At 35.2% G+C, this 27684-nt stretch overlaps 1 protein-coding gene across 12 annotated transcripts in view; it reads left to right on the top strand.

Moving 5' to 3' along the window:
- Nucleotides 1–27684, top strand: part of SCAF8 (SR-related CTD associated factor 8) — a 216711-nt gene that overhangs the window by 67445 nt on the left and 121582 nt on the right. For 7 of the 12 annotated variants that reach the window (XR_005834413.1, XR_005834417.1, XR_005834412.1 and 4 more), the window contains exons 15-21: nt 1298–1411; nt 2589–2745; nt 4645–4778; nt 6392–6536; nt 9150–9218; nt 11649–11867; nt 12600–14067. Coding sequence is in view for 6 of the 12 variants with exons in the window: in XM_040627988.1 (XP_040483922.1) it covers nt 1298–1411; nt 2589–2745; nt 4645–4778; nt 6392–6536; nt 9150–9218; nt 11649–11867; nt 12600–14053 (2292 nt within the window). In the remaining 6 variants the exon portion in view is untranslated. Of the gene's footprint in view, nt 1–1297; nt 1412–2588; nt 2746–4644; nt 4779–6391; nt 6537–9149; nt 9219–11648; nt 11868–12599; nt 15607–27684 lie in introns of those variants that run through there. The other 5 variants (XM_040627992.1, XM_040627987.1, XM_040627990.1 and 2 more) reach the window with 1 other exon arrangement.

A 27684-nucleotide genomic window follows, 5' to 3' on the forward strand; every position in this document is an offset into this window, starting at 1 on the left:
ATATGCCTCTCTCTACACCATGGCTGTGCTGTAGGCTTTTCTTACTCTTTTGTCTTTTCAAATTTCACCTGTCAAAACATAAACTATCTGCTGGAGTCCTTGATCCTATAACCTCTGAATTTTTTTTCTGCTTTCCCCCTACCTGAGATGTCAGAAATGTGTTGACAGTTGAAAAAATAGGGATGCCCAAAATCAGTGTCTTTAAATTCTTATTAGAGTGCCACAGTATACACAGGTGATTCTAATGCAGAGTCAGAAATCACTACTCAGAATGGATCCTGAATCCAAGCAGCATTTGGATTGTCCTATTACTTGTGTCATTTTTGGCCTTTCTTGTTCCATAGTCATTTGGACATTAGTTTGCCTTGTCCCCCCCCCCCCCCCCCGCCTTCTGTATTACCTTTTTAGAGCATAGTACTTAGAAATAATAGGTACTGAGTTATTTTGTGAACTGAAGTGTATTGAATGGCTAGTGATAAAATCCAGGATTTGAAAATCTGATGGAAAATTTATAAACATTTCACTTGGTTTTGGGGGAGCTTGAGAACTGAGTAAAAAGTCTGTTCGATTTAGCACTTAGTGGGTCATTGCTGAGCTTGAAAATTTTTCAGTCCATTGATACAGAGTTGGGTCTATATTGCAAAAGAGGAAGAAGTATATAAGGTGTTAGACTTCTTTTTTGAGAAGTTTGTTATTAAAGTTTGGAAAGTAGCTTGAAGTGAACTCTGAGTCAAAGTGAAAACACTAAGGCTGTTTTCTTATTTGTGTTAAAACCTTTGTCCAGAAGCACTTGGGCAAAATTAAGTTTTATACAGTTGAAGACCTTTAGTGTTATCATTTGTTGTAGATTATAGATTTTATATTAAGAATAAGATACTTCCCCAAACAAAAATCCTTCTCACATTACTCCGTATGACACTTGTTGAATAAATTGCATGTTTCAAGTATGTTGGCCATGCAATATTGTTTTCTTTTTATCTGGTGGTATTACATACATGTCTTTTTACATTTTTTGTTTTAGTATTTCTTTATTGTGTATTAGGAAGACTTTGATTGACATGTGATATTCAAGATTTTGCTTATGTTATGACTCAGAGTGAGACCCAACTAGGTTTTGAATTCTTTTTAAACTAAGTCGTTAGCTGTACATGGATTGTACCAATAAATAGCCAAAGGAAGAAAAGGGAAAAACCATTCAGTCTTAGTAGTCAGTGATCTGTTTCATTAAAACCATACAGTAATGTCAGAATGAATGCCTTATGTTTACCCTTTCTAAAGAAAAAAATTTTTTTAATAGATGATTCCTCCCAGGGGCTGTGCTTACGTCTGCATGGTTCATCGACAAGATGCTTTTCGGGCTCTTCAGAAACTTAGTTCCGGATCATATAAAATTGGGTCCAAGGTCATTAAGGTGAGATTGGAGGGGAGGGACCCATGTTCTTCTTTTATTGGATTATTAGAATGTTCCTGTATTTGATTCATCTTCTTTTTTAATGTTATGGGAAAACCTCTAGAAAAGTTTATTATTTCAGTATTGTTGAGTTATAGAATTAGAAATAGGTAAAGTAAAACTTCAGCCAAATGATTCTTTGAAATCACACTTACAGTTCAACATTTTATGAGCAGAACTTTCTCATTTTTACAAGTTCTTTCTTTTCTTTCTTTTCTTTCCTTTTCCTTTCTTTCCTTCCTTTTCCTTTCTTCCTTTCCTTTCTTTCCTTTCTTTCCTTCCTTTTCTTCCTTCCTTCCTTTCTTTTTTTCCTTTCTTTCCTTCATTTTTAAGTAATCTCCACACCCAGTGTGGGCTCAAACCTGTAACCCTGAGATCAGGTGTTGCACGCTCCACCAGCTGAGCCAGCCATACACCCCAACAAGCTTATCTTTCATTCACTACTTCCTCGTAATGCTTCCTAATCATACCTTTTTAATTATATTATTATTTCCTCCTTTTTAACATTGTGTGTTCTACAACCCAGGCCACTGTGAAGGGTTTATTAAGCATATTTTTGTTTTCCTTTTAGTCTTTAAAACCGAGTGTTTATTGTGTATTTTTCCATTTTTACTTCTTGCGACTAATTTAAATTTTATTTCTGCTACTTGAAGATAATTTATTACATCAATTTCTGCAACTGAATTAGAAACTTTCAAGGTTAATATGCCATGTGATTTGTCATTTCATGGCAGAGAGTTTCCTCTGTGTAAAGTGTCTCCTTTCTTAGACTACCAAGATTTTGTTTAAATTATGATAACTATTCTAATTACTGCTAATGTAGGTTGACATTTTTATGGTGAAAAGTAGATTTGGATTGTTCTGGAAATGTGTTTTTCAGTTTTAGTAAGAAGTGGAAATACATCCCATGTTATAAATGCCATTGCTGTCTAATGCACGCTTTATTTTAAAAACAAACAAAAAGAGGAAATACATGGAAAAACTACTTGGTTACTCTTATTTTTCTAGCATCCAGTGATGCTTTACTTGTCCAACTGATTTCATTTATATTTACATTGTTTACATATAATTTTGAACATTTTACCTGGTTTTCACAGTATATCCGAGCTTTCTTTTTTCTTCTCTTCATTCCTGATAGATTGCTTGGGCTTTAAACAAAGGTGTAAAAACAGAATATAAACAATTCTGGGATGTGGATCTTGGAGTTACATATATACCATGGGAAAAAGTTAAAGTGGATGACTTGGAAGGTTTTGCAGAAGGAGGCATGATTGACCAGGAAACTGTAAATCCTGGTAAGTACACTAAGGGTGGTTGTATTGTTTAAAAAAATATATGCTTAAATGGTCGTAGTTGATAAGAGTGTCGTGCATGATAAGGTGAATTGTGCTTATTTTATTTCCTGGATTCTACCCCCCAAAAAGGGAAAAAATCTGAAACACTGCCATTTGCACTGTATATGCTTAATAGGTCTTATTTCCTAAGTCAAGAGGATAGTGTTTTAGAAGTCTATAAATGTAGCATTTTTCCTGTATGTCTTTTAAAAAGTTTTGCTCTTTTAGAGAAAGAGTTGTGTATGAGGAGACTTTTTTAAACTAAATATTTCAGTTACTCGAATTTAAATAAGAAATGGGGATGTAAGAAATTTCTTTGAAGAACTTCCTAGATTTTGATTAGTGTCCATGTTGAGAATGGCAGGAATAGAATCTTAGTTTAGAGAGCTGTGGTTCTGATTCATGCAGTTCTAGAGTGCTTATAACCAAATGATCATTTGGCCTATTTTTTTGTGTTTTTATTTTTAAAAATACCAGTTATAAATCCACAAAATAGCATTTGTAAACAGTAAGAAATCTTAAAATGGATGCTTAGAAATAATTAAAATGTGGTATATAGCTTATTTCTTCACATTTTAGCTCTTTTACCAAAGTAAGCTAGCTAATTTTCAGGATATTTTCATTCTTAGGCCAGTATAAATATTTTCAAACACTTTTTCAGTGTTTTCTTCTTGGCGTTTTTTTTCCCCCCCTTTTCTTGATGGATATTTCTCCTAAACACTTATTCACTCAGTAAATATTTTAGTTTCTTTTGTGTGCCAGCCATGATTTTAGGAATTGGGATTATAGCAGTGAGACAAATAGACAAAAATCCTTCCTCTCATGGAGTACACATTGTAGTACAGGGGTTGACAGCCTATATATAGCCCATGGGCCAGATCCTGCCGGCAAGCTCTTCTGTAGAGTTTTATTGAAATACAACCATACTCAGTTGTGGTTAACCTATTTTACATGACTTTTTTTTTTTCAACAGCAGTTGAGTAGTTGCAACAGAGAACAACATATGGCCAGTAAGGTCTAAAATAGTTAGTATAGGAAAAGTTGGCCAACCCATGTTTCTAGTGGAAAGAAACAGATAATAAACAAAATTGATAAACTATATAGTGTTTTTAGGTTGATAAGTTCTCAGAAGAAAAAGCAGGGAAAAGAGGGGGTTGACAGTATGGGTGTGGAGCTGTTGCAGTTTTACGTGAAGAGGATCTGATGGAAAGAATGATATTTGAAGGAGTGAGACGTGCAGCTCTCTGGAGAAAGAGCATTCAATACAGAGGGAATAGTATGTGCAAAGTCTGTTCAAAAATTATGAGACCAGTATGGTTTGAGCAGAGTTAGTGAGGAACGAGTAGTAGGGGATAAAGTCAGAGAGGTGTACAGAGAGACGGAGTCATAGAAAGTCTGACTAGTCATTATAATGATTTTGATCTTTACATTGAAGGAGATGGAGAACCATTGGAAGAACCATGCGAGCTTCTCTGTTTTATTTTTGCATAGCTGTGTTTTCAGAAAGGTTTTTCTTTATTGAGTTAATACTTTTCCTTGTTGGTCTCCCTTTGTACCTTGTGACACAAAATAAGATTGGATCCTCTTGTATCAGACAGCCTTTGAGATATATATCTAGGATATCCTCTGAATATTTTAGTATCTTTTCATTTGTGCCTTGTGTCATGCTTCTTTGGACTCCTTGGTATTCTCATCAGACTTACCTGGGCAAAACGTGGGTTGGCAGCTGTAGTTGTGGACACATCTTAAAGATGTGCTAAGGTAGATGAGGGACGTAGAGATGAAATAAATAGATACATGGAAATAAAATGAAAATTTTGTACCTATCCAGAGGAAATCAATTTCAAATATTTTGTTTAGAGTGGGAAACTGTGAAAAGCTCAGAACCCGTTAAAGAGACGGTCCAGACAACTCAGAGCCCAACTCCAGTTGAAAAGGAGACAGTGGTCACCACCCAGGCAGAGGTTTTTCCTCCACCTGTTGCTATGTTACAGGTTAGTGCTGGGTGTTTTGTTATGTTAACGTGTTGTCTTACATTTCTGTTTTTACTCGTGTATTTACTTTATAAAACTTAAAGTTGTCCAAAATAGAATAAATACAAGTTTAGTCAAGTAATTTTGGGGAAAATTATGTTTTTTTTTTAGAAATGGTGTCATTTGTGTATAAATGTTTATTTGTTGTATAAGTATTTATCCGTGGTCTGCTTCTATGACATTCACTGTTCTAGGCACCTGGGATAAGGATACATCAGTGGAAAGAAAACCACACAAACCCCTGCCTTTATGCAGCTTTTGTTTTCAATAGGGGAGACAGAAAATGCAAAATAAGTAAGTTTATGAGATACTGTGGAAGGACAAGGGAGTATGAGGGTTGTAAGGAGTACCTGGATAAGGGCTTATGATTGTACATAAAATGGTCAGAGCAGGCTTGAGAATGTGACATTTGAACAACAACTTAAAGTTGCTGAGGGAATTAACCATGTGGCTACCTGAGGAAGAGCACTCACTGTAGGCAGAGGGAGCAGCCAGTCCAAAGGCCCTAGGCCAGGAGTGTATTTGGTGTGTTCCGGAATAACAAGTGGGCTAGGAGTGAAGTCAATGAGAGCCAGCTTAGTGGAAGGGAGAGTTCTAGAAGGACTTTGGTTTTCACTCTGAGATGGAGCATTATTGGAGGAATTTGAAGAAAGGAGTGACTTGATCTGGTTTTAAAGGTTTTAAAAGATCTGGTTTTAAAGGATTTCACTGGCTACTATTTTGAAAATAGACCAGTGGGCATTAATAAAAGCAGGGAGACCAGTGAAGAGACCGTTGCAGCAATCCAGATGAGAGCTGATGGTGGCTCAGACTAGACTGATGGCAGTAGAGAAAATGCGAGATGGTCAGATCATTAGGGGTTATGTGCTGGTGTGTCCAGTGGGATTTGTCCATGTGGCATGATGAAACTTGACTTGTGAGAAAGAGAAGAGGTAAGGTTTTTGGTTTGAAAAATTGGAAAGCTGAAGCTATCCTTATCTGAGAACAGGAAAGACATTTGGGAGTTCAGTTTTGCACAAGTGAAGTTTGGAGTGTCTTTCAGACAACGAAGTTGAATAGACCATTGATAATATGAAATTTATGAAAGAGGTACACTCATAGTACAAGTAAATATTTGGGAATTATTGTGCCTAGGATGAGTAGAAAATACCTATGCTAGGAGTAGAAAATTAACTTCGGAGAAATTCACGCCATTTTGAAATTGTTATTGGCATGCTTCCTAATGGTCAGGTTGCATACCATAGCTGGGTACTATAAACTTAGTGGGAGGGTGGCAGTTTAAAACTGATCATGATATTCAGTATTCAGGCAGGTGCCCATTACTTACATCACTTGAATGTAAGATAGATTTCAGTCTCCATGTGTGCTGTCCTTTGAATAATACCGCCTTGCTTTTACAAGTTAAAGTCAATTTTAAGTATGCGAGAAGGAAAATAACAGAACAACTTAATAGAGTGGTATTTGCTTTCTCCCTTAGAAAGAAATAGAAATTATTTACCTTTAGTTGTTCCAAGATGTAATCATTGCCAATGGATAAAGTGATTTATGGACTTTTTATTTTCTGTCCACAAAAGATTCCAGTAGCGCCAGCCGTGCCTGCAGTTAGTTTAGTCCCACCAGCATTTCCTGTCTCAATGCCAGTTCCTCCTCCTGGATTCAGTCCAATCCCTCCACCTCCTTTTCTGCGAGCGAGTTTTAACCCTTCACAACCACCTCCTGGTAAGGAATTTTCATCTTGTTTTAAATTATATATATATTTTTTAAGATTTTATTTACTTGAGAGAAAGAGCACGAGTGGTGGGAAGGGGCAGTGGGGAAGGAGAGAAGCAGACTCCCCACTGAGCAGGGAGCCCAACACGGACTCAGTCCCAGGACCCTGAGATCATGGCCTGAGCCGAAGGCAGATGCTTAGCTGACTCCACCCAGGCACCCCAGGAATTTTCATCTTATGTGTACTCTACTTTAGAATACCATTCATTCATTCATTTAAAAACTTTTTTTGAAATTTATTTTCCTTAAGTAAACACTACACCCACATGACCGCAAGGTCAAGTCACATGCTCTACCGACTGAGCCAGCCAGGCGTCCCACAACATCATTCAAGTTATTATTTTTCCAGGTTAAAATGCTATAGAGCATCAGTTCTCAAACCTTAGCATATGTAGGGATTACTTTTACTTCACTAAGACTGAGGTGGGGCAAGACAATTGTATTTCTAACAAGTTCCCAGGTGATGCAGATGGTTGAAAGACCAGCATGGAGGAGAAAAAATGGAATTCTTTAAAAACAGTGAAATATTCTTAAAATAATTTAAAATTTGTGTTGAATTTTTTGTATCAGAATTCTCTGTAGTTATCACCCATTCATCAGGAAGTATGCATTAAATTATATAGATTATTCCTCCTAAAAATCATGGTTTTCACTTTTGAGATAAGAATTATAATCTGTCTAAAAATGCTAATCGAATTTGTAATACTTTTTTTGACGTTATAAATTTTTGATGAAAGTTCCTTGAGTCAGCATTTCTAGTTTAGAAACTATAGATTACTTAACACACATCAATTAAATATAAATGATAGCTTATGTAGCTTAAAGATAGAACTTTTAGTATTAGACCATGGGAGGATAGAAGAATGAGGGAGAGGCACAAGGGATCAAATGATGCATGTTGTTTTTCAAAGCAATTTTTATCTTTCTTTGAACTTCATGAACTCTTTGCATATTGTAAGAAAAGAAGTACTTTGATTTCTATAATTTAAGTTCTTACCAATTGAACAGAATTCCTAAAAACTAAACATTATCTGACATTGGTTGTAATTTATTTGTCATAACATAAAATTTTACATCGTAATTAAATATATAATTTGAAATTGATGCAGATCTTATAAGAATTTTATCTTATATGTTAAAGATTAGAAAATTACTCTTGTCAAATATTTTCTGTATTTGGATTCTGAATTAAAATTTTTTTCAGAAGATGTATTTTTTTAAAGATATATTTAGAAAGAGCAGGGGGAGGGGCAGAGGGAGAGGAGAAGAGAGACTCAAGGAGACTCCATGGAGTGCGGAGCTGGACATGGGGCTTGATCTCACAACCTTGAGATCATGATCTGAGCCAAAACCAGGGGTCGGGTGCTTAACTTAACAGCACTACCCAGGCCCCCCTTGAGAAGATAATTTTAAAGGATTATTTCAAAAATCATACTACATAGACTTTGTAAAGTCATTGTCTAGCATTCGTTTGTTGAAAATCACATATCCTTATTTTTCCCTCTTTTTTAGCCACTGCTTTTTTTTTTTTTAAGATTTTATGGCGGGGGAGGAGCAAGTGAGCCTGGGGGAGGGGCCAAGAGAGAGAATTTTCAAGCATACACCCCGAGGAGCTTGGAGTCTGACATGGCGCTCAGTCTCATGACCCATGAGAACGTGACTTGTGCCGAAACCAAAAGTTAGATGCTTAACTGACTGAACCACCCAGTTGCCCCTTTAGCCACTGTTTTTAAATTGAATTTAATGGTGGCTCTACATCTTAAAAATGCAAGGAAACAGGTCTATAGTTTGATCATTTGACATTTAAAATTATTAAACAGTTAATATTAAGTGGAGGTTTATTTCAGTGCTCAAAACATAATATAGTAACACCCAAGGTTAATGAAAATATTTTGATCTAGTAGATAAACAGCATATAAATCAAAGAAATATAGCACATTTTACACATGACATTATTGCATATAGTGTTATCAGCAGCTTAAAATACAGTATTTAACTCCCCATGCAGTCATTGTGCTAACATACAAAACAAGTTGCCTGGCTTGTATTAATCTTTGACTTTGTAGCATTGTAGAGAGTGCCACAGGACTTAAAAAATTAGCAAGTAAATAGGACATGATCATGATAAGAATCTCTGTGCTTCACTTAGCTTACTAAGGATCAAATATAAGGTAGTGTTTATATAAAAGTGATTTTTTTAAAAAGATTTATTTATTTTAGAGAAGTGTGCACGTGAGTGTGGGGCAGGGAGGGACAGGAGGAGAGGGAGAGAGAATCTTAAGCAGACTCCCTGCTGAGCGCGGAGCTTAAGGCTTGATCCCCCCACCCCAAGATCATGACCCCAGCCAAAATCAAGAGTCGGCCTTCCAACCAGCTGAGCCACCCCGGTGCCCCTAGAAGTGATTTTTTTAAATGAAAAAATATATTCACAAATACAAGGTCATAGTATTGGAAGACTGTTCTAAGAATGTACAATTTCATTTATAGCTATTGAAATCTTTGAGTTAAAAGAAGTAACTCTTACGCTATTTTATTTTTGGTCTTTTTTTTTCCCCTGTGTAGGTTTCATGCCACCTCCAGTTCCACCACCTGTTGTACCACCACCCAGCATTCCACCAGTGGTACCAACATGTGAGTTTTCTACTTGGGGAATTTTCTTTATTCATGGCAGTGTTAACCTGTTGATTCTCATTCTTATGAATCATTGTTAATTTTTTTATTATGAATGTTTTAGACAAGTACCTTTTTTGGTTAAATTATTTCTAAAAAATTATTATTATATGATAGTCATTCGATATTCAGATTTGCTGTAGTCTCAAAATGTCATTTATAATTGGTTTTAGTCAAAAGTCAAAGAAGAGTCCCCAGATCATATTTGGGTGTTTTTTTTGTTTTGTGTATTTAATGTCTTAATATAGGGCAGTCCTGTGGAGACCTCCCTTTCTTTTTTAAGCCTTTATATCTTTGATTTGTTGAAGAAACAATCCACTTCTATATGCAAGATTCCAAACAGTGGATTTGGTTGTACTTCTTTGTGGCATCAAATTTGTTCCTCTATCTTCTGATTTTTCTGTACATAGGAAGTTTTTTAGCTCCAAAGGTTTGCTTAGAATCTGTTTCAACATTTTTAGCAACAATATTTAAGTGGTTGGGTGCTGTAGACTTGATATTACATCACATCAGGAGCCATGCAGTTTCTTCTCACCCCACTTTCAGTGGTGTTAAGATGGATCAGAGCATGCAGATAATGGAGCCTGGTCATTAAAAAAGTCTCCCTTCGTATTTTCAACTGATGTTTTCATCTACTGATCATTATTGCTTTTTAATCTACTTTCCATTAGTTGCAAAGTGCTAATCTTTTGCATTTTATAATTTTTCCACATTTCTTACCTAGAATTTTTCTATTAAAAAAACCTTTCTTACCAACTAGTAGTATTTAGTTATCTTGAGGTACATTTGTACAGGAGAACCATGGTAGATGATAAGTTCTCGTTTCTAAGTGCCCCTTTTTCAGCTAACGAGTTTAGTTCTACGGGTATTTCTAGTAATATCTAGTGACTGCAGGGGAAGAGGCTTTTTCTTATTTCTCCTTCTCTTTCTCTCCCTTTCCTCTTCATCTCTTTCTCCTTCATTTTCTTTAGTGTTTATGGAGTAATAGAATTTTATTTTAGAGCAGTTGCATTCAGTTTTCTTTTTGAAGTTCAATTTGTTTTATCTTTAGACAGCAAGACCTTTCATAGTTGCTTCTCTATTCTTTTGAGATGACTACATCAGTTTTTGGAGAGCTTCATAGCTTTCTGTCCCAATATTGGTTCAGAGGACTTTTTTGTAAGGACAGTATATGTGACAGAGAACTTACCTATTGATAATATAATCCATTTTCCTTATATTTATAAACTCTTTACTTTCGTGTTCAGACAGGATTAGGATCCTTCTTTTTTGTTATTTTTGGTTATTTAGGAAGAATTCTTTATTCTTCCTAAAAATTAGGAAAGTGCAGCATTCACAGAGATTCATCCTAGAATTTACCTCCCAATGACATCTTTAGTTTATTCATTTTAGAAAACCTGGGATCAGTTGAATGGAGAAAGAGAAATACAGCCATGTGTCAGGTACTCTCCTAGTTGCCGACACTGTCTTGTTTAATTCTCATAATTCCCATACATGATGGCAGGTGGTTTTATTCCTATTTTATAGCTCCATTATGTGCTAACAGTGTGTCCAGATAAATTGGAGTTAAATGTGAGGATAAAACAGTTCTTAAAATTCCCAAGTAAATGATGTAACTGTATTGTGACATAAACTGAACTAAAAATTCTGATGGTTTAATTGTGATTTTTATTTTCCTCTAGTTCTGTTTTTTAACATATGAATGACATACACTTAGGGGGTTTTTCTACTCATTCTTTAAAATGGAATGTTTATACCTTTTTATTTGTAGTCTACCTCCTCTTCTTAATGTGATGGGTTTCTAACCTCATTTGATAAGAAGTAGTGAATATAAGGACCCTAGTACATTATAATTAAGCACATTTGTATCATTATATGTATTTGTCAGTCTGAATGAATCATTTCTGTATATTCAGAAATTCATGTACTGACATTCTTGGAAATTATGGGTTTTTTTTTTTGTATTGGAATTTTCATTGTCAGTACTGGTCCTTATTTTACTAAACATTTTTTATGAAAATATTTCTAAAAATTATTGTTTTCCCTTACTAAAAAAAATAAAGCTTTCTAAATGTAATTTAGCCTTTTCTTGATGACTTGTCATTTTGAGCATCAATTATTGTATAATGTGTGCTAGGTAGTGATGTCAATAAATGAAGCAGTCAAACTGTAAGAAGTTAGTTTTCATTATAAATAAAAGAGAGGGACCAGAAGAGAATTCATGTATGTCATTGGTAACTGAGTAGTCTTACCAGACAATTGGGGAGAGAGGACAGGAAGCCATTTAAAACTTCAGCAGAGCCAGTGTTGGTCATGGTTAATATTTTTAACTTAGCACATGAATTGCTTGCCTGAGTAAATCTGAAATATATTTTCTCCCTCTTTAAACAGCTTTAGTGCAGCCACCATTATCCATGACTCCAGAAACTGTCAAAGATGTTGGATTTGGTGGTCTTGTTTTGCCGGGTGGTTCTGTTGCCAGCAGTCTTGCTACTTCCACTCTTCCAGCTGGAAATGTTTTTAATCCTCCAACTAAACAAGCAGACCCTGAAGAAAAAGTACCTCATCTTATAGACCACCAGATTTCTTCTGGTGAAAATACCAGAGCAGGTAAAACAAATGAATAGATTCCCTAGAAATACATAGTTAAATCAAGCACTACTTCTCTATATTGGTGTTTGATTCTGAGATGCCACGCATTTGTAACCAGTTTGAATATTGAAGTGTTACAGTGTTTAAAAAGAGAATGCTGTCTCCTAGAATTTCTCTTTGAAAAAAGTGGGCATTCTATTCAGGATAGTAATAGATTTTGGCACCTTTCTTTTTGGACCACTACCCCTCCTTTTTTGGGCCTGTTGGGACTGCTTTAATGTGTTGGTATCAGAATACAGTTGCACAAAATATGTATACTTAAAGATAAGAATGAGCAAGTATTAGGTGTGAATAACTTCTATCCGGTATTCTCCAACTAGGTCTAAAAGATAAATATATTTGAAAGTAGCAAGTTCTCTTTTATGGCACTGCTGTTAGTATATTAAAACTTGTTTGTACTTTAGAAACATTTTTGTTAAAGGTGGAGAGTTACTATAATACTTGTCATTTTTAAGTGTTCTATGTAAAGATTTTTAGGTAACACCCCACTTAGGTTTTAATATTTAAATTTTACTATGCATGGTATTAATAATTTTAATTTTTGTTTAATATCTAGTGTATCTTGATCCTTCTGGGATACAAGTAGTTGATTACCTCTAGGCTCAGTAATTATAGCATTAGTAATTACAACAGTTTCCTTTTTATATCAGAATGATTTTTTTTGTGTTATTTTTCCTCTTTCTGTTTTAGTGATTCCAAATGATATTCCAAGTAGCCCTGCAATTTTAGGAGGACAGCCATCAAATGTGACAAGCAATTCTGGAATTCTGGGAGTCCAAAGACCAAATGTATCGAGTAATTCTGAAATTATTGGAATCCGGCCATCTAATGTTTCCAGTAGTTCTGGGATTATTGGAGCCCAGCCACCAAATATTCTAAATAACTCTGGAATTTTGGGACTACAGCCACCAACTGTGTCAAGTAGTTCTGGACTTCTGGGAGTGCTACCCCCAAATATCCCTAATAATTCCGGACTTATAGGAGTACAGCCACCAAATGTTCCAAATGCCCCCGGACTTTTGGGAACACAACCACCAGCTGGGCCTCAAAATTTACCCCCTTTAAATCTCTCTAGTCAAAGGATGCCCACAATGCCAATGTTAGACATTCGTCCAGGACTAATACCACAGACGCCTGGACCAAGATTTCCTTTAATACAGCCTGGAATTCCACCCCAACGGGGAATCCCTCCCCCATCGGTACTTGATTCAGCTCTTCATCCGCCTCCCCGTGGTCCTTTTCCTCCAGGAGATATTTTTAGTCAACCAGAAAGACCTTTTCTAGTTCCTGGAAGACAAAGTGTAGACAATGTTGCTAATCCAGAAAAAAGGATACCACTTGGGAATGATAACATTCAACAGGAAGGAGATAGAGATTACCGGTTTCCTCCCATTGAAGCCAGGGAAAGCATTAGTAGACCTCCCCCGGTGGATGTTAGGGATGTGGTTGGACGGCCTATAGATCCAAGAGAAGGTCCTGGAAGGCCTCCATTAGATGGTAGGGATCATTTTGGAAGACCTCCTGTCGATATTAGAGAGAATCTTGTGAGGCCAGGCATAGATCATCTTGGTCGAAGAGACCACTTTGGCTTTAATCCAGAGAAGCCCTGGGGGCATAGAGATTTTGATGAGAGAGAACATCGGGTTCTACCTGTCTATGGTGGTCCAAAAGGCTTACATGAAGAAAGAGGTAGATTTCGGTCTGGAAACTATCGATTTGATCCTAGAAGTGGTCCTTGGAACAGAGGATTTGGACAAGAAGTTCACAGAGATTTTGATGACCGCAGAAGACCCTGGGAGAGGCAAAGGGATAGGGATGACAGAGATTTTGATTTCTGCAGAGAAATTAATGGAAACCGTCTTGGACGAGATAGAATTCAAAACACCTGGGTCCCCCCTCCTCATCCTCGGGTTTTTGATTTTTTTGAAGGGGCCACTTCTCAACGAAAAGGTGATAACGTGCCTCAGGTTAATGGTGAAAATACCGAGAGACATGCCCAGCCACCACCTTTACCAGTACAGAATGATCCTGAACTTTATGAAAAACTGACATCTTCAAGTGAAATAAACAAGGAGAAGAGTGACACAGTTGCTGATATAGAAAGTGAACCAGTGGTAGAAAGCACAGAAACTGAGGGGACATAATCATCACTCAGTAGGTAAAAGATACCTTTTGTAAAGTTGTCATCTCTCTGTAATAGATTAATGGCTGACTGGACCATAGTTGTTCACTTTTGTCTGCCAGAATTAAGTTAATCTGATGTTCATGTTCACCTTTCTCTTAAAATAATTGTACAACTGACTTGTATAGACATTGTTCTTAATATGAACATGGTAGGTAAACATTTTTTTATTTTTCTGATAAAATATAAATGTTGCCCCCAGATTCTTTTAACTTCAAGGAAATGAATAACAGCTTGTCAGAGACTTCCTATGGAAGAAAGAATTTTTTAGATACTACCATTAGGTTGGATATGGTAATAGATATATTTCAAAATAGCAAGTGGTGGTATATCTTATCCATATCTTTAGGCTGCTGCAGAATTTTAAGGTAATAGACAAAGCTGTGATATTTTATGCAAAGACTGGCTCTAGATATTTGAGGAGCACAATACAGAGATTTTAAAAAGTGATTTTGTAAAATCTACACTATGGTCTCTGTTTCTCCAAAGTAAGTGTTTGTGATTTGTTCCTCATACTGCAGTGAGTAAAAAAGAAAAAAGAAAAAAAAAAGAGAAAACATAAATATTAAAGTACGTTTCAATGTTGGGTGAATTTTGTTTTTAGATGCCAATAAAACTTATTTGTTTGATAACAGTGTTCTAGGAATTGTATTTTTTTAATCTACAAATTCTTAAAACCCTGGATCATTAGCAGCATGTGCTTAGTTGTTGCAGAAGTTTTTTATTACTCTTAATAACAACAATGAAGAACTGTGTGGTGGAAAAACATGTACTCTTTGATATAAAAATCATGCAGTCTCATTAGTATGTATGTAATATATGTATATATTTATTGTGTAAGTCATACGTAGATTTTTCTGTTTCTCTGTATGTCTGTCTTCATGTACATACAGAGAAAAATAGTTGATAGTTTAGATAATAAAATATTCAAAATCAGATAGAAAATTAGAGAAATTTGGCTAGTCGACAGTGCTTGTAGTCAAAACTCTTCTTAGCCTTTATGAAGGTAAAATAAGAACTATTGTAAAGAAATGTATTGGCCGTTTGGCAATTCTTTTAATGTAGTTAGGCATGAAGCCAGAGTTAGCATGGAGCCAAAATTCACATGAATGCTTGCCTTGCTTTGTTTCACATTATATTTGCTATTCTGCATAGATAGTGCTAGTACTAAAGTACTTACTGGTCACTTGCCTGAAGTGAATTTCTTAATTGCACAGAATGTATAGAGGTGTTGGTGGATTTAAAAACATTATATATATCAGGAACAAAGCATCCACCATGTGTTTTGTAGGCACTGTTCAGATTAACCTCCAAGGTAAACTGAGTAGCAGAAAAATTGGGGATTGGTTTTCTATTTATTTATTTATTTTTGCTTTTAATTTTCATTTATTTGCTGTTTGTTTTTCCTTTGGGTTTTACATATGTATATACATATATATAAAACCATTGGTGTTTTTTTTGTTCCTAATGAAGGCTTTTATTTGGTCCTATGAATAGACATTTTTGTTCCCTGTGCATTCCCAACTATTCATCTTATTCATCATTTGCTCTGTTTCTCTAAAATTCTTAAGCTACGTTTGTCAAGCCTGCCCAAAGTAACGATAGAACACACCATCTGTTTAGAATTGGATTGTTTTTGCTTACCTCTTGATGATCTAATGGGCTATAAGAGTTTTATGGATGGTTCCTGGCCAAAAAATCAAGTCATTTCTTCTTATAGGTTCTCAACAGGAATAGTACATTATTTGTTTTGTTATGTGAAAAAGTGTCTACGAGTGGAAATTGGGTGTTTATTTCTACGGTAATTCAGTCCGGTAATTTGAATTGATTTCAGTCTTTTCCTTAGGAAAACAAGAGAAACAGTGACATTGGTACAAAGTATTAATGTGCAGGAATGATTAGCCTTGTTCTTAAGGAACTTCTATTGACTGGGATTTCAAACTCCTTTAGTTGCATTTACCATTATTAAAATTAAGTGACATTCACTTGGATTAAGTAGCAATACAAATGTAAGACTTTTTTAGTGACCTTTGATCCCAAGTTTTTTATCACTGTTGGGCCTTCATGTGCAAACTTGAAAACAAAATATATAAAAGTATTGCAGTGCTTCGAAGATTCTGGTGGTGAAAGTTAACCTAATCAGTTGTCAGTGCTGTATCTAGAATCCCATTTTGGGAGTGTGGGACACTCTGAAAATAGTTGAAAAAAATTATGTGTACTTGTTCTCACTTTGTTCTTACTTTGTAGTATAGTATTTAAGTGAAAGGATGTTACTCATCCTCATACTGAATTTCCAAAGTTGATATTTACGTTCGCCATTTTTTTAAATAATGGAGAGAAGTTAATTATCTTACTTTAAGTTCGACACAAGACCTATCACGTTTTTGATGCATTTGATCCCAGTACTGTCCCTAGAATGCTAGCCATTAGAAATATGCAAGGAGTAACCTAACCACTTTAATAAAATTGTTCAAAGTGCTATAGGCAGTATCTACATTAGCCACCAAATCAATAATGCTTTGATTTGTGATATATTAGAGAATGATATGACTCTCTGAGGTATTCGTAGACTATAGTTTAAGTAGATACTACTTTTTAAATGTTTTTTTTTTGTCTTTAAATATCTCATTAAACATTGGCTTCTATTTGTAGCATAAATACATATAATGCACTTTGATCATTTATATTGCAGTTAGAAATTTATTTTACAGCAAAGTAATCATTATTTGTAGCATATTGTACGTGGAATGCTAAATTTATTTCAATACATAGGATGGACAAATGCTTAGCATTGGGAGACAGAATAGTATAAAATTATTCACTTTAAACTCTGAAAATGACTTCGTATATTTGATAAATTTTTTCATTATTGAAGCTCTTATATTCTTACTAGAGTTTCTTTTGTCCTGATAATTTAGTTGTTTCATTAAATTTATTGGCCATTTTCACTCATATAAAAGATTATAGTTTATGGAGCTACACATTTAAAGTTGTTTTGGGGGGTGGGTCAGTTTTGTTACATTTAAAAAGTAAAAGTTACCTCTTTTAATTTGAAAAAGTGTTTTTTTTATAAACACCATAGTTCATCAGATCTAGGGTGCCATTGATTGTGAGAAGTAACATTCAGGAATAAAAAATGTTTCCAGTATGACATGCCAGTGATTATAAGACCCATCCTAATTCAGAAATGTTAAAATGTAAAGTGTCTTAGAATTAAAGAAATATGGTCTCCATTATGAATTATATATATATAATCCCTTATTCATTAAGTGATTTAAAGAACATTTTGATGTTTGTCATTGTATATATTTTAGATGGGCACAACTTTAAAGAAAAAGAAAATTTTAATATTCGATTAAAAATGATTTTGTTATACCTTATGTGCCTTTATTATCATTACTTTATCGGGTGCTATATTAATAAAATGTCTTAAGGGCTTTTAACTCAGAGAAAGAAAACATTAACATTTTTCTCTTTAAATATTTTACATAATGTAGAAGAAGAGAAGCAAGTACCTTTATATTCATTTTTTAAGATAGGCAAAATTAAAAACTAAATATTTGTAAATAGTCATAAATACTGCAGTGTGGCAGAGAACTATAAATGTTTCCTTAATTGAGGATGCTGTGGTTTTATATAAAACATCTTTTAAACTATAAGTTTTAGGCACTAAATTTTTTGTTTTCCACCTCTGAAGAAGAAAAGATTACTTTTTAATGGGAGATTTCAAAACAAGATACTTTGGTTTAGAAAAACTTTCTGAAACTAGAATTCAAAATTAATGGCCCAGATTGTTTTCTTTGTGTGTGTGGGGGGGTTACTTTAAATAGGGGCATACATATTGAAAGCAATTTGAAATACACCCGAGTCTGTGATTCTCAGCCAAGAAATGTATAACAGAATCACCTGTTGGAGCTATTTGGAAATGTCAGGAGGTTGAGGGGATGTCACCACAGACTAATACAGAATCCCCTGGGGAGATACATATTTTTATACACATATACACAGACACACACCCCTCCCTGGGTGTATATATACTTTTTAGATCCCCACATACCACCACTTCAGATAATTTAGAGCATGTAAATATTTAATATACCATGCACTTGAGATTCTTTAAAAAATAATTTAAGTAAAATACTTTGGTGATCTAAAAATAACTTCTAGTGTTTCAGTAAAGTTTATACTTAATTTGTGGCAGTTGGTGTTGGAGTAAGAATAAAAAATAGGGAAGTCATTATCACATGGTTTAAACTCATTAAAGCATTAAGCATTAATCTAAAAATGAATTAAAGCAAAGGGATGGAAGGAAGCATATGAAATGGTTTTATAGGAAGTATTTTTGACTCAAGTAAAACTTTGTTATAGGATACCTCAAAGAAAAATTTACTCGGATCATGGTATTAAATGCTTTGATTATAGAAAGGGCCCTTTGGGACAAAATTGGCGAGCATTAAATTTATCAAGGACTAGCAGTGTTACTGGTAGGACTGCTTAGACGTGGGTTGCACATTAAAAACCAATGCAGATCAGTGGTTTATTTTGCAGGAGCTTTGCTCAGACATTTTTCTTCCACTCGATTTAATTCTCCGCTCTTTTCAGGGTGGTCTTTTCATTCTGTATGTACACTTAGAATTACTTGGCCTTGTTCTAGTCACGATATAGAACGAATATTCTAAGTAATTTGTAAACTGTACATAGTAGGTCAATGGGTAGAATTGTGCTAACGGGCTAACTTTATATTGTAGAAGTGATAGGTGCTTCGGATAGTAGGATGACTTACAGTGATGGAAGCAGAGGGAGCTCTTATGCACAGAGCTCACTAGTAGAGAGTAAACTTGGAGCTTGTGACTTTGAGCCCAGGATTAATGAGAACTAGATGAGTTTAATGAGTCTATTACACTTGTGTGGCAATGGCAGATATATAGCACTTGGTTGACCTATGTTGTTTGTCCCTCTCGAACCTCCATGGGCAGCTATCACTATTTTGTCTTATTTTTCTGCCATTCTCAGAATTCTCAAATCCTTCTCATCATAGCACTCCAGCCTCCTTTTTGACCCTTCATTTCAGGCAAGGACTGTCAATTGGACAGAACTGTGTTGGAAGCAGTTTGCTTCCCCTTGGCTTAGTGATTTCTGAGGTCATTTCTAGCATTTAAACACCTGGAGTCTGTGAAATAAATTTTCTCTTCTGTAAAAGACCAGTTGAGGAAGCAGGAAGAACAAAGGGAGTGACTAACAACATTGGAACTTTTTAAAGAGACCACAGATTTCATTGTCATTAGGTTTTCAAAACCATCTTTAACATTTGCTAGATATATGTCTCTAGACAAGTTACTGTATTTCTAAGCATTTTTTCTTATAACTGTTATAATTTGCAGGGTTACACTTTTTAAATTATTTGATAATAATATTAGCTGATATTTAATGACATGTACTGTGTGACAAGAACTGGGATGATTTTATTACCTGTATAAACCTCATGACAATCTTGTAGTATTAATATTTTAATACCTATTTTACTAACGAGAAACCTGTCACAGATTTAAGCTATTTCCCAAGGTCACACAACTTGTAAATACTTGAGCAAAGATTGAAACCCAGGTTTATTACTTCGAAAAATTAGTGTGTACCACCTACTAAAGTGCCAGACATACATGGCAGAGGCTCACAAACGATTAATTCCTCTTCTGTTTAAAAAGCAAATAAGTTTGTCCAGAAAACCATACACTTGAACAGCGAATCAGTCTTATCCTTGTAGGGTAAGGCTGCATTTAAACACTAAACTGAACTTGTGTTTTCACTGTTACAAGTATATGTGGGCTATCTTCTTTTCCTATAGCTAAACTATCACTTCAGCTTCATTTTCTTAGATTCTGTTTTCGGGATTTGGGTTTTTCTTAAGATTATACCATGTTATAATATTGTTAACTTTCTTAATAACATGCTATTCTGGAGGCAAGTTTCTGTTGCACTATTAAATAAGATTTCTTTTTGATGACAGCTTTCCTCACAAATAAAATATCAAAACTTATTTATTTTTTAAAATGTTTTCATACATATAAAAACAGAGCCAGTGATTGCTTGCAAATTTATATTTTAGGTTGTGGCTTTGGCAGCTCATTTCTAAAATTTGGCATTTATACACTGTATGTATAGCCCAAACTTAGTATTCAGTTTTCTCGTGTATAAAACTCCTATATTAGGAATGTTCCATGGCTTGAATGAAGTTAAATATGTAAAATTGTCTTTACACATAGTAAGCATTCAGTGTTAGTCTTTATTCACCACTTGAATTCAAGTAGTTCAAGAGCCTAGCTCTGTTGTCTTTGGTGGCAGTGGATAATTTGCAGTGATTTTTACTTTACTTGAATATATAATCTGATTCAAGGTTTTCTTTCTCTTCAAGTCTTCTGTTCATATCACTAAACTTAGGTTCTTATAAGGTTTAATCTGTAGCCTGTCATGGTGCTGGCCTCTGATCACCTTTTCCAGAGTCTTTGGAAAGGTGACTCTAAACATTGTGGCCATATTACTGGCTAATTCACATGTCAGGGGAACATGCTTTGTGAGTTATACTTCTATTTCTACTAATCTTGTCAAAGGTCATTATTATTTTGCTTATGTTATTATTACATGAAATAAAAAATTCCTGCATTTGAACAATGACTTTTTAATAACAGGAGTCTTGTGTTTATTACTGAACTTGGGTCAGTTTGCATATTAATAAGAATATTAGTAAATCAGAAGACTTGTGTTGAATAAAATTAACCTTTGAAAGTATAAAGGATAAACTGTTGTTTAAGAATTGATCTTTCTTTCTGTGATAATTGAAATTACTTTGAACCTTTTTAAAAAGGAGAAGGTAGCATTTACAGTATCAGGAAGTTCTGAAAAGCATCACATCTTAGATACTGTGGTCATACCCAGGATAAGGATTTAGAGATTTCTAAGTAGTTAAACCATTAGGGCTTAATTTAGGACAGTGATTTTTATAAATTTACTTAATGATATTTTAATTATAGCCCTGTGTTATTATTTTCTGAATTGTTAGCCAAATGACCACAGGTTAAAATGCATTCTCATTACATGGAGAGAAAGGCTTGTGGGTGGAGAGACTTAACATTTTTTACCTCTGTGTTGTGGACATTGTACATGATTTATGTTCAGAAATACACTGGTAGGATTTGTTATCTCTCTTTCTTTTTTTTTTTTTTCAACGAATGAAGACGCAAACTCAAGTCCATGGTTACACAGGTTTTATTTGCACAGGTGTTTGACCCCAGGTTTTGCTGACTATGAATCTATGCTTTTACTTTAAAAGATGCTGTTTTGGAAAGGTAGATTTTAGTTCATGATCTGTGTAATTAGTTTCCTGCTGTAACAACATTACCAAAAATCAGGGAGCCTAGGAGAGCAGAAACCTACTCTCTCACAGTTCCGGAGGCTAGAAGTCCGAATCAAGGTGTTGGCAGAGCCCCGGTGTCTCTCTGAAGGCCCTAGAGGAGAATCCTTCCTTTCCTCTTCCAAATTTCTGTCAGTTCTCAGCAGTCCTTGGTGTTCTTGACTTGTAGATGCGTCACTTCAATCTCTGCCTCTGTCGCCAAATGACGGGTGGTCTTCCATCATGTGTCTTTATAACATCTCTCTGTGTATGTCTGTGTCTTGATTTTCCTCTTACAAGGACATTGGTTATGTTGGATTAGGAACCTGGTCAGTATGATGTCATCTTAACTAATTACATCTGCAGTGACCCTATTTCCAAATAAGGTCACATTCTGAGGTACTGGGAGTTAGGACTTCAACATATATTTTTGGAGGACACAATTCATACAACAGCCTGTGACTGAATTCTCTAACTATTTAAGATCTAAGTAAACAGATCTTGAAAATTTTAGAATACACACAGTAGGAAAGGTAGTCGCGTTTTAGAGTGACAAAACACATCTTTACAGAATTCCACTTTTATTTTGGTTGTTAAAACAAGCATTTAAATCCGTAATACAAATATTGTAAGCCATTAAACACAGTAGCACTGCCTAGCTTTTTATATGAATTTGTAATGCCTGTAACACAAAAGTTAATTTCTTCAGTAATAGAACTAAAAGAATTTGCAAAGAAAATCCAATACTATTAGTATTATATAGCAAAGAACCTATTGCGAATTATTCTTGCATTAAAGAAATTGACTTTAAAAAATGGAGGTTTTTAAAACTTTATTAAATACAGCTACCGTGAAAATTGCTGTGTGTCTTTCCATTTCGCTTCTACTGTTTGTATCTTTTAAATAGTATTAGCATTTCTGTTTTGTCTTCTCACTAACTTTTCCCCTAAAGTGACATGACTATCACTTTGCCATTTCAGTGGGTTTTTTAGAAATTAGTTGGTTTTTTTTTTCTTTTAAAGAATTTATTTATTTATTTATTTGACAGAGATAGAGACAGCCAGTGAGAGAGGGAACACAAGCAGGGGGAGTGGGAGAGGAAGAAGCAGGCTCATAGCGGAGGAGCCTGATGTGGGGCTCGATCCCATAACGCCGGGATCACGCCCTGAGCCGAAGGCAGAAGCTTAACCGCTGTGCCACCCAGGCGCCCCTAGAAATTAGTTTTTTATTTCCCAAATAAATGACTGGTTTGTTCACTATTTTTATTTATCTAGTGTTACAACCTTAATACATTTTCTATTTTTTCATAGAATTAGCAGAATTTGTATTTGATCAAGTACAAACAACTTTGTATTGGTTGAAATCTAAATTATATTGAATATATGGGTCTTTACCAAATAGGTGTCTTAAAGGCCCCTGTAACTTTACAGAAATTTGGACAATTCTCTTGTTTTTTATTTGAAGAACACCAAAGCACTTACAACACTGCCTGGCATGTCATACTACATAGGTGTTCACTGTTGTAATTGTCAGTAATGGCCAATGGAGACTTTGGGACATGTAAATCAGTGTTGTGTTAGTTGCAAATAATTAAGAGACTATTTGTACAGATCTGAATATTCAAAATGGGGGAGGAGAGGATAGGACAGGGAATGGAGTTTTGTGTGGTTTTGGAGCTTTATAGGTCGTCTCAGGCTTTTTCTTTTTTTTTTTTAAATAACTTCCTCGACCTATGTTTGATGTATTAGGCTAGTGGCAAGCGTCTTACTGGCCCAAGTGGCTTGCCTGTCATGGAGAGATGGCTGTGATCTAATTTCAGAAAGAACTATTAGAAAGCTTCCTATCTTTGATTAATTGTTTAAATATGTCCGGGTAGTAATAATTTAATGGTTAAAAATAGTATTCCTGGTTTTTTTTTTAATTCAATAAAGTAGGAATTCAAGTTTTAAGAGTAGATTTTCTTCCCCATGGAACTTGAGAAGGGCTGACTCGTTTGAAATGAAAAAAAGATCTACACTTTCCCATGAATACATTCATGCTAAAAAATGTTGTTAATCACTGAAAATAAACTAAATACTTCCTTAAATTGTGTCTGACTCAATCCATTGTATGGGAAACCACATTTAGAAAAATGATTTTCAAATTTGTTATTAGATCTCCTTATATGATAGAGAATTTGAAAAACATTTTATCCCAAAGTAAGTCTGTCAGATAAAATTTGAGATCCAGGAGATTATCTATTTGGGGAGAGAAGTAAAGTTACTTAACTTTTGCTAATTCTGGAATCTCTAGTCACCCATAGTAGCCAGTTTAAGAAGATACAGTAAGGATCTTGATTCCATTGGCAATCACAAAATACCACAGTAACTGCAGTTATCTCTACTTTCAAATGTGAAGCAGTAATTTTTTAAATTAGAGCTTTATAAAAATAACAGCTAGACTCCTTAGGGGATAATATAAAATTTAATTGTTACCTTGATATAGAAAGCTAATTTTGGAATGAGGCAATCCCTTAAAATGTCACAGCTCTAATCTTTCTTTGCCACCTTGGTTATTTTATTTGTTGGACCAAAGCTATAGATGTAGGACTTTACATGGAAGGGTCTGAGTACATAATATACCTGCCCCCAAATTCACAATTCAGAGCCTTTGCTTTATTAAGCTGTGTATTTAAACTTTTCTTCATAATACAGCTTTTATACTCTGGGCAAGTGAAATCAGTAGTTCGCATTTTAATGAGTGGTAGACTAAGGTTGATTTCCAAATTAGTATTAGTTTTTAAAGGGTGAAAAAAATGGCTTCCCTCACTCCAAAACCAATTCTGTTTGATAGTAAAAGTAGGGAATCTCTGGAAATGGTCGTGCATGAAGGAAGAATTTTGATGGAGGGTTCACCTGAGAAGCTCTGGGGATAAAGGCACTAGCCTTTAGAGCTCATGAACCTCTAGCTATCTAAGGGTTATAGACAAGGTTATGGCCTTGATTCTTTCTAAACCACTAAACATCAGATGGAAAGGATTTGAAGAGTTACAGGAATAGTAGTGTAACCAGATCCTGAAAACAGTCGTGATATCTAGGTTCAGAGAATTAAATGAGGCTGACACTTTGTGATCAGTCATTAAGTCCTTTGAGGTATAATTTTCTCAGTTTTTCCAAAGGAATACTTTGCTACTTTTCCCTTCATTCTTGGCAGTTTAAATAGCTCTCCATTTCTTTATGTAGCTCTAAGTGTCTTTTTGTCTGATGAGAAAAAGTGATCATAGGGCACTGCCTTTTGTTGGGTTTGGCATCGAGTATCTCCTCAGGCACCTTAAACAGAGTACTTACCCTGGCAGGAAGTGGTTGAGCTAGGTTGACTTTTCTTGGTAAATATTTTTGTTGTTGTTCAGTGAGTAATCTGCCTTTACTTTTGTTTCTCTCTTGGCTGTTGACCTTTTTAATTTGACATTTCGAATAGTTTCTAACCTAATACAGCTCATAATTGGAAATGCATGTGTGAATATGCACTCATATTCACACACACAAATACACACATGTCACATACCTTCTCAAAGAACCTTCAGCAAATGTAGATTTTCTTTTGATCTTTTTGTGATGGCACTTGAGTATTCTGTCAGGAATCAGACAACTTTGACCAGTATCTTTTCTTCCTCTGCTTTGAGTGTCACATCTGCTTACCAAACATGTATTTCTTTAGGAATTAGATCTTTAAAGTCTGGTGTTTTCTTATCAGGGCCTACTCAGTCTTCATTAGGAATATGACTCCTTTAACTGCTCCAGTAACCAGAAACTAATACTAAATGTATACTCAGTACTAAATACATTCTCGGAATGAGGACAAGCAACAGAGCCACCCGTATATAGTTCCAAAGCAATAATATTAGGGCACCTGGCTGGCTCAGAAGAGCATGTGACTCTTGATCTTGGGGTTATCAGTTTGAGCCCTATTGTTGGGTGTAGAGATTACTTTAAAAAAAATCAGTAATACTTCGGACAGCTGGCTAAAAAAAAAAAAAAGTACTAGCACTAGATCATTTTTGATTCATCTTCTGACTATTACAGCCTAACAATACTCATTTACTATCCAATGCTCTTAATGTCATCAGTACTATGGTTCACCTTGTGAATTAGCTTCAGCTTCTTTCTTGGACCAGGTGAGTCCAGAGCTGCGAAATCAGTTGAGGCTGAACAGGACTTGAGCTTTTTTTTTTTTTTTTAAGATTTTATTTATTTGACAGAGACAGTACGAGAGGGAACACAAGCAAGGGGAGTATGAGAGGGGGAAGCAGGTTTCCTGCTGAGCAGAGAGCCCGACGTGGGTCTCGATTCCAGGACCCTGGAATCATGACCTGAACTGAAGGCAGATGCTTAATGGCTGAGCCACCCAGGCGCCCCTGAACAGGACTTGAGAGAGGAGCCAGAGGTGTGCAGCAGTGACAGTGACTGCAGTAGGGCGGGCGTGCGGCCCTGTTGGCCTTTGACCAGATGCTTTATGTTCAAGTTCAAACAGAGACTTTTCTTCTTCTGTTTTCTCTTTTTCCTTTATGGGCACACTCTTGGTGGTTCTAATTTATGAAAAGTTTATTCTAAATTTTTTATCAAATTGATAAATTCAAAGCGAAGTACTTTATTTCGTTGAGCCAAGGTGCCTAGGATTGATTCATGGAAATAAAGATGGAATGTTTGGCTCATCATGTATTAAGAGTACATATTTGAAATGCCAAGCAGTAGACCTCTTGGGATGATGTTTAAAAAACAAACAAAAACCCAGACATTTATCTGGTTTTGGAATTTAGCCCAGGAAAGAAAACCCCTTGGGTCCTTCTGCTGAGACAGCCTGATGTACACCCTTGAGCCCTCTAGTAAATGAGAATTAACAGCATTCCCAATGCCTCTGTGCCACTATAATTATTCCTACAGCTTTCTGCTTGCTAAGCATAATAAAATTTGGAATTTACTTTGTAGCAGAACTGCTAAAGCCCTAGCACCGTTGCTTCTAACTTTCTCATATCTTTCTGATCTTACAGCTTTCATCTGCAATTAAAAATCTTGTAAGCCATAGGAGAGGGACTCACATATTTTAGGATGCCTTTTTAACTATAACTTGCACGATAGGAAGAACCTGGAGCCTAAGGAGAGTTAACATTGTAATACTCATCAGTAATGGAATTTGTTATCTTCTTGTGCTACAGTACTCTAGTTTTTTGTTTGTTTTTTACCTAGAGCAAGGTTAAAAAAGAAGGTATACCAACATTTCCCTCCCCCGGTAGACACATACACTTTTACACAGCTATGATAGATACCATTAATTAAGCTATCCCAGACTCTTTCTTGCTAAGTCCCAGATTTTCCACATTTCTCCAGGCAGCCAGTTAACATTAGACCTGAAACCTCTTCATCCTGGTCCTGAAGGATTTGACCACTTAAAATTGTATGCCTTTCTTCAGCAGTGGTTCCAGTGTCTTCCTTTTACTTGGCAGTGAACAGTTTTTCACTTCTTAAGGTGATGTTCTGTGATGTTATTTTACATGAACTGTAAGATTATTATCCTGTCTTTATCTTCACTGGCCTTGAGATGCAGTCTAATCTTGCATAAGTTAATGAATTAAATGTTTTGTTCTGAATTCTTCAAGTATTTTTAAAAATAGGAGTATAGATAAAATGATTTATTCGCTTTTAATTTTATAGCTGTCATAATGCCCTCATTATATTTTGGCCTTATTTCAACTCTTTATAGGGAAAAAAATCCTCAATGAAGATGTTAAATGGGATAATTCTATCTTTTGCCATTTGTTTTAGGTTGACTTTAACCTTGTCGATAAAATTGTTTTCCGTTATTATTAGAAACATGCTAATGACATTTGAACCCAGTTAATTTTTGTTTCATAAAATTAAGTTTTATCTTTAGAAAATGTTAAGGGGACAGTTACTGAATTTTCACATTAGAGGAGGAGGTTTTATAAGGAAACAGAATTGAAAAGAACTCAGAGAATGGAATTGGGATTAGTACATTTGCATTATTTCTCAGAGAAAGTAAAGCTAGTGAGAGGCCAATACAAAGGTTGTTTAAGAAAGGAGCAGGAATTGTTTAGCACCTGAATAACCCAGATTTCTTTCTGAAATGAAAAGGTGAAGTTTTACATCAACCTTTCATGTTTGTGTAATCCAAGTACGTTAGAATAAAATATTTTAAGATGATGGGTGATCATG

This window comes from Ursus maritimus, unplaced genomic scaffold (assembly GCF_017311325.1).
Source record: "Ursus maritimus isolate PB19 unplaced genomic scaffold, ASM1731132v1 scaffold_13, whole genome shotgun sequence".
Lineage (NCBI taxonomy): Eukaryota > Metazoa > Chordata > Mammalia > Carnivora > Ursidae > Ursus > Ursus maritimus.